Source organism: Piliocolobus tephrosceles, chromosome 17 (genome assembly GCF_002776525.5).
Source record: "Piliocolobus tephrosceles isolate RC106 chromosome 17, ASM277652v3, whole genome shotgun sequence".
In the NCBI taxonomy this organism is placed as follows: Eukaryota; Metazoa; Chordata; class Mammalia; order Primates; family Cercopithecidae; genus Piliocolobus; species Piliocolobus tephrosceles.
This window is the reverse complement of record NC_045450.1, coordinates 2,216,719-2,222,901: the sequence shown is the minus strand read 5'-3', so window position 1 is coordinate 2,222,901 and position 6,183 is coordinate 2,216,719. Positions and strand designations below refer to the sequence as shown.

Sequence of the window (6,183 nt, the reverse complement as noted above, 5' to 3'; positions counted from 1 at the left end):
ACAGGCGCCCACTACCTCACCTGGCTAGGTTTTTTTTTTGTATTTTTTAGTAGAGACGGGGTTTCACCGTGTTAGCCAGGATGGTCTCAATCTCCTGACCTCGTGATCCGCCCGTCTCAGCCTCCCAAAGTGCTGGGATTACAGGCTTGAGCCACCGTGCCCGGCCAACCCTGGGCCTTTCTTATCACAGGTAGGGGCCTAGGGGACCCACGGGTTGCTGTGTCTCTAACCAACAGCAAGTGCCTCAGGCAGCCTCATGCACCCCGGCTTCGTCCTCCCCATACCCAGTGGCCCTGGCAGCTCTCTTTCCCTCTTTGAGCCCCAGATGTCCAGCTCTGTTGCTGAAATCTGGCCCCCAGTGGCAGCTGGGGTAGCCTCAGCCACGCTGGAAATGGAAGCTGCAAGGCCAGAGGAGTCAGGGTCTCGGTACTGCTGCTGGCCACTGCCTCCTCCTGGAACCAGCCTGATGGCTTTTGGGCATCTCTGGGTCTCCTGACTGTGGCCTAAGAGGGAGACAGGGAGGCTGCCCCACGCAGAGGCAAATGCAGCGGCTTGGGACCGGCCCTGCGGTGGGCTGGTGGTGGCTCCCACCCGCCCTTCTCACCTGAGCAGAAACCCTGGGTGTGGCGGGGGAGGTGCTGCCGGGCTGTGGGGTGGCTGCTCCTGGCAGGGAGTTGCGGACCAGGTGCTCCAGACGCAATCCCAGCCTGCCAAGTGCATCAGCTGCTGCTGCTGAGTGCCCGGGTGCAGAGGCGGTGCAGGGTGGGGATGCCGAGGTCCTTGCTCACCTCCACGCCGGCCTGGCAGGCGGCATGGGACTGCCCCGCCCCGCCCCACTCCCCTCCCACAGTGACGCCCGCTTGGCAGTCCTGTGGGGGAGGCCCAGGCTGTGCCAGGTGATGCACCACCTCCGCCGCAAATGACCTCAGGCACAACAGGCACCTACTCCCTTCCCCAATGGCGAAGGCTGAGCTCACAGCTGGCAACGGCCCAGCTCATGCTCCTCCCTGCCCACCAGGGCTGTGCTCTGCAGTCTCTGCGCCCCAGGGGTCGTGTCGCACGCCTGCATCTGAGTCCGTCGTGTTTGCTGGTGCCTGCGTGTACAGGTGCATCTCGGGCCTCCTGATCTGTGTGCCCAGGAGCGTGGACACGGACACACCGTGTCCCTGTGTGGGGACATCAGGCACACGAGGACCCAATGCGGTGGCCAGGCATGGTGACAGCTGCGGCCATTCTGTGGGTACCGGGACACAGAGCTGGGCAGGCAGGAGCACCCGTGTGTGCACTGTGGGGCTCCACCAGGCAGGCCAGGGCGGGAGGAGAGACAGGAGGCACTTACCAGCCCGCCTGCCAGGCTTCTCCCCTCACTGGGACGGGTGCTGGGTGTCCCAGGCTCAGCCCCAACCCCGCCCACCTACCCCAGCTCTCATCTTGGGAGGGGCTCAGCCCCTGCTTGGCAGGACCACAAGGGCTCCAAGTCCCTGGGATCCTGCAGCTCAGGTTCAGCTGTGGCATGACCACCCCCTGCACCAGAGCTATGGGTGCCCAACGAGGCAGCCCCATGGCCAAGCTGAGACTTAATCCCTGCTCTGGGTCTTGTGGGGGCTAACAGTGGGGGGACTGGTGGGTGACCGCTCCCCAGGCCTGTACAGTCCCCCGGGAACCCAGATGCCCCTTTGAGAGCTCCAGGCTGACCCTGAGGCATGGGCACCACGAGGGACGGCACTCTGGAGGCCTGGCTTGTTGAGGAGGGTCCAGCTCAGGTCAGGCCTTGAAGGCCCCTTGGCCGGCCACCAGCTGGGCTGGCCCCCAGCGGCTCCAACAGCTGCAACCGGTCGCAGTTAGGGGCAGTGAGGTCGGCAGCCCCCAGTCCAGAGAGGTGGGGTCCTGTGGGGCAAGGTGGGGAGACATTCCCACCGGAGAGGAGAGCCGTGCCTGGCTCCGACTTGGGCTGATTCAGACAAGGACCAGGAGGAAGCCCGGAGACAAGCCAGCCCTGGGGTAGGGGAGCCCGGGGCCAGGCGCTGAGAATGCACACATCCTCGGACTGGCCAGGGAGGGGCCTGGAGAGTGAAGTGTGCTGGCCGGGAGGGCTTTGCTGCTGCTCTCTGTTGGGGTCGCCCAACTGGTGCTACTTGAGGGTTATGTGGTCTCTTCGGATCTGCACCAGCCCCTTCCTTTACAGATAAGGAAACTGAGTCACGGGAGCAGCAGCAGTGAGCCCAGGGCCTGTGGCCTTGCCTCAGGGACTCTAAGGTAGAACCCGTATCTCAGCTGAGGGCACAGTGGCAGCTGCCTCCAGTCCGGGGCCTAGTGGGGACTCCGGGTCTGGAACCCGTGTCTTGGCTGAGGGCACAGCAGCAGCTGCCTCTGGTCCAGGCCCTGCTGCTATCACTGCTGGGGTCCTAACCAGGGTTTCAGGGCTGGCCCTGGAGCTGGACAGTGGCAGGCAGGGGCCAGGCAGACCTGAGACCAAGTGCTGACTCATGAGACGCCCCTTCCACAGAGCTCTGAGACTCGGGGGGCCAGGGCCCTCTCTTGCCCCAGGCCTGGGCTGACACAAGGGCCTGGGCTCTACAAAGGTCCCTGGCTGAGCCCAGCTGGGTGCTCCTGCGGTTCTGGTTGTGGGTGCTGGGGGTCGTCCGGGGCCTGCCCAGGCCAAAGCTGCAGGGTGCTTGCTGTCTGCAGGAGGGGCCGATAGGAGCCAGAACCACTGCGTCTGTCCCAGGTCCTGCTGGGACCTCAGGGCAGGAAAGAGAGCTAGGAAGGGTCTGGGTAGCCAGACCTGCCCCTCAGAAGCCCGGTTTTGGACACGTTCACGGTCACCCTTGAAGCCAGTGAGCATTTATTTGGAGTCCCTGGAGCCCCGCTGTAGCCAGGAGCCCGGGCTGTGGCGTGGGAGACAGAGGTGAGACCTGGCAGGCCCACAGCTCCCAAGCTGGGGTCCCGGAGGCAGAGTGACAATGCACGGCTATGTGGGAGCCAGGCAAGCAGTGACGTGGCAGAACTGTTAGCAGGGGCCCAGGAGACTGCAGCAGGCTGGTGCTCATGGCGGATCTGAGGGATGGGCGTGCATGGCAGGGTCTTGGCCACGGCCCCTGACCAACGTCTGTGCAGCAAGCACCACATTGAGCTCAGAATCCGGGTGGAGAGGGAGCCACAGACACAGTGAGGCCGAGGCACACACGGCCGGGCCTGCACACTCAAGCCCAGCAGGAACCACTGGGTCTCGGGAGGAGGCAGCCGAAGGCAAGAGGATCTGCAGAGCAGTGAGGGGCAGAGGACACAGGGACCAGATGGGTCTCCCAGGCCAGGTGAGCTCAGAGTGGCCCTTCCCAGCCCCTCTAGGGGATAGGTTGGGGCCCGTAGCTGACTGGGCCCAGGAGTGGCCCATTCTGGAAGCAAAGGCAAGCCCAAAACCTGGCCCTGCCTCTTCAGTCCATAAAACTGACGCCCCTGGGGAGAAGCCTGGGATCCAGAAGCTATTCCAGGAGGAGGGAAGGACCTCGGTTTCTCCCGAGGCACAAGGGTAGGAAAGTCCTCAGGATCCAGCATCAGTCCCGTGGCCGTGATGTTGTCGCCTGTGATCACGGCTGCCTGGCGCCCCCTGCCGGCCCCACCTCAGCCCTTCCCCGCAGGCCTGGCCAGGGCAGCCCAGTGGGCCTGATGCTCCCGGGCATCTCGAGGCCCCAGAGCTGGTGACCACACACTTGCTCGCCCATCTCCCTAGAGTTCTGCTGTGCAGCTGCCACCCCCTGCTCCAGCCCCACGGCTCTCAGCTGTCCGGCTCCAACGTCCACTCTGACAGCCACTGCAGGCAGGGGCCCCGCTGTGCCTCAGTCTCAGGGGGCTTGGTGGGGGGTGGAGGGGGCCGGCCAGGCCCAGGCAGGATCGCAGAGGGGCTGCCTGGCCTGGGGCCCCTGTCCTCGGGGTCAGGGTCAGGGGTGGCCCGTAAGGCCTGCACAAGCTGGTCCAGTGGCTGCAGCAGGGTGTGGGGGCTCCAGCAGGCGTCCAGAGAGGGCAGGAAGGGGTCAGGCGTGCAGACCTCTACACACTCGGCATCCGTGGGGATACGCAGATAGAAAGCGTGCAGCATCATTCTGAATGGTCGGTCCTCCTGGCCTGAGGGCTCTCCGTAGGTCAGGTCGCCCACCACGGGGTGACCCAGGGCACTGCAGTGCACGCGCAGCTGGTGTGTCCGGCCTGCAAGGTGAGGGTGCCGCTGGGTCAAGCGGGGGGCGGGGCCGCTCCACACGAACCTCCCTGACCAGGCCCCACCTCCTGTCGTGACCCCACCGCAGCCTTGGAGCAGCCCCTTGGGGTGGAACTCTCCCTGTCCCCTGCCATGGATGAGGACATCAGTGTTTGGGACAGAAGGCTGCATTCAGGTCACCACTGATGAGGACAGGGCCGGGGTGGCACTTGGTCCTGAAGAATCCAGGCCAGTCAGACCCCCCAGGACTCAGTCAGGAGCCAGCAGGGACCCTGTGTCAGGTGAGAAGCTGAGAGGCTACAGAATGTAGAATTAAGAACACAGGAATGCTTGTTGCCAACTCTGCCTTGATGCTCAGGGTGGCCCAACATGGGCTACATGGCCCCGTGTCTCACTTTTCCTTCTGTCACCACCAGGACACCGCCCACCCCAGGCACTGCCAACCCCAGACGCACCCGTGAGTGGCTTCAGCAGCACTTTGGAGACAGGATCGCCTGCGTACAGCCCGTGTTCCAGAACCACGAGCTCCGTGAGGCTTGGCTTTGGGTTCTCACAACCTGGGGCGCAGATGGCATGTGTGAGGTCAGTGGGACCAGCCCGGGGCCCAGGCTCACCCACCCTAACCCACGATGCCCGCCCAGTTGGTCCCTGCCTGCCGCACCCTGCGTGCCCTCGATGCACATGGTGTGGGCCCGGCCTTCCGTGCTGTTTCTGCCGATGGCATGGCTGATGGTCACCCGGCTCTCCTGGATGTGCCCCCGCAGCTGCAGGACAGGGGGAATCACACAGGTCACGGGGCAGCCCGCCACTGCTGGGGAGCCCACCTAACACCAGGCAGCCATGTAGAGCTTGGTGGGAGGCTCTGAGCCAGGGCCTGCCCAAGTGGGGTGGGAGTCCTGAGTCCCCACGCCCCACCTCAGGACTGACCAGGTCTTACCAGTGCCAGGTAAGCCTTGGTCACGCGCCGCTCCTTGAAGCACCTGTATGCGCTGCCGGCAGCTGCCTTGTTTAGGGCCACGCACAGTGCCCCGCTGGTGGAGAAATCCAGCTGGTGGCAGAACCTGGGGTGGGGCAGAGTCCAGCGTCTGAGCCACTTTTCTCCACAGACGCTGCCGTGGGGCTGTGGCCGCCCCGCCTACCTGAACCCGTAGCAAGTGTCGGGGTCAGCCAGCTCGGGGAAGCGGTGCCGCAGCTGCTTTTGTAGCGTCAGAGTCTCCCGCCACGCCTTGCTGTCAATGCGAACGTCCCAGTGCTTGTTGACCACCAGGAAGTCGCGGCTCCGGTACACGATGGACAGGTTCTCCACGCTGCCCGGCTCCATGGCCGGCCTGCCGAGCCACCCGTGGGTGCATGTGCTGTGAGCACGTGGGGGGCGCCCAGCCCAACATACAGAGGTCCCCGCACCCCCTCACCCGGGCTCCGGTGCGAAGCCACAAGCCAGGTGCGCAGCCCTCCTGTGCACCTGCATCCTCAGTCCCCAAGATTAGGCCGGGGCGTCAGCTGGGGGATCAGGGAGTCAGCCTGTTCCCGGCTGACATGCCTGACCCAAGCCTGGAGAAACAGCCCGTTCCAAGCCTGCCCCACAGAGCCTCCCCAAAGAGCCTCCCCTCCAGGGGATGCACATGACGGCCTCTGCCCGACGGTGGGGGCGGGGAGGGGCAGCAGCACTCCCGGGGCCCGGCAGCCAGGTCTGCCCGGGGCGCGGGGCAGGGCTGGGGCCTCCTCGCTCCCCGCAACCCGCGCAGACCGGCGCCCCGCACAGGCCCGGTGGGCAGGCCAACCCCGACTCCGAGCCCCTCCCGCGCCAAGACTGACCTGCTGCCGGGCTGTGCAGTCCAGGCCCCCGATGCCGTGACCGACGCCGGCTCCAGCCCCGCGCCCGCGCGCTCCTGACCCAGAGACCCTGGAATCCTCGCTCCGGATGCCTAGCAGCGCTTCCGCCCTGCCCCGCTGCGCGCGCAGCCCCGCCC

The 6,183-nt window shown here is 65.6% G+C and overlaps 1 protein-coding gene across 1 annotated transcript; it reads right to left on the bottom strand.

Annotated features, from left to right (window-relative positions):
* Positions 1 to 2,828: 2,828 nt before the first annotated feature.
* Positions 2,829 to 6,163, bottom strand: RPUSD1 (RNA pseudouridine synthase domain containing 1). The gene is made up of 6 exons (XM_023189258.3): positions 6,029 to 6,163; positions 5,353 to 5,541; positions 5,151 to 5,274; positions 4,875 to 4,977; positions 4,669 to 4,770; positions 2,829 to 4,203 (listed from the first exon to the last, which is right to left on the bottom strand). The coding sequence occupies exons 2-6, from the start codon at positions 5,532 to 5,534 to the stop codon at positions 3,776 to 3,778; spliced, it is 939 nt and encodes a 312-aa protein (XP_023045026.1). The 5' UTR covers positions 5,535 to 5,541; positions 6,029 to 6,163; the 3' UTR covers positions 2,829 to 3,775.
* Between the last annotated feature and the right edge of the window lie 20 nt (positions 6,164 to 6,183).

What these genes read in the sequence shown, in the direction of transcription:
- RPUSD1 (XM_023189258.3), bottom strand. Translation starts at nt 5,534, where the DNA reads ATGGAGCCGGGCAGCGTGGAGAACCTGTCCATCGTGTACCGGAGCCGC. An exon ending in CCAAGGCTTACCTGGCACTG is followed by an intron (nt 4,978 to 5,150) that starts GTAAGACCTGGT and finishes CCTGTCCTGCAG; the next exon opens with CTGCGGGGGCACATCCAGGA. An exon ending in GTGCATCGAGGGCACGCAGG is followed by an intron (nt 4,771 to 4,874) that starts GTGCGGCAGGCA and finishes TCTGCGCCCCAG; the next exon opens with GTTGTGAGAACCCAAAGCCA.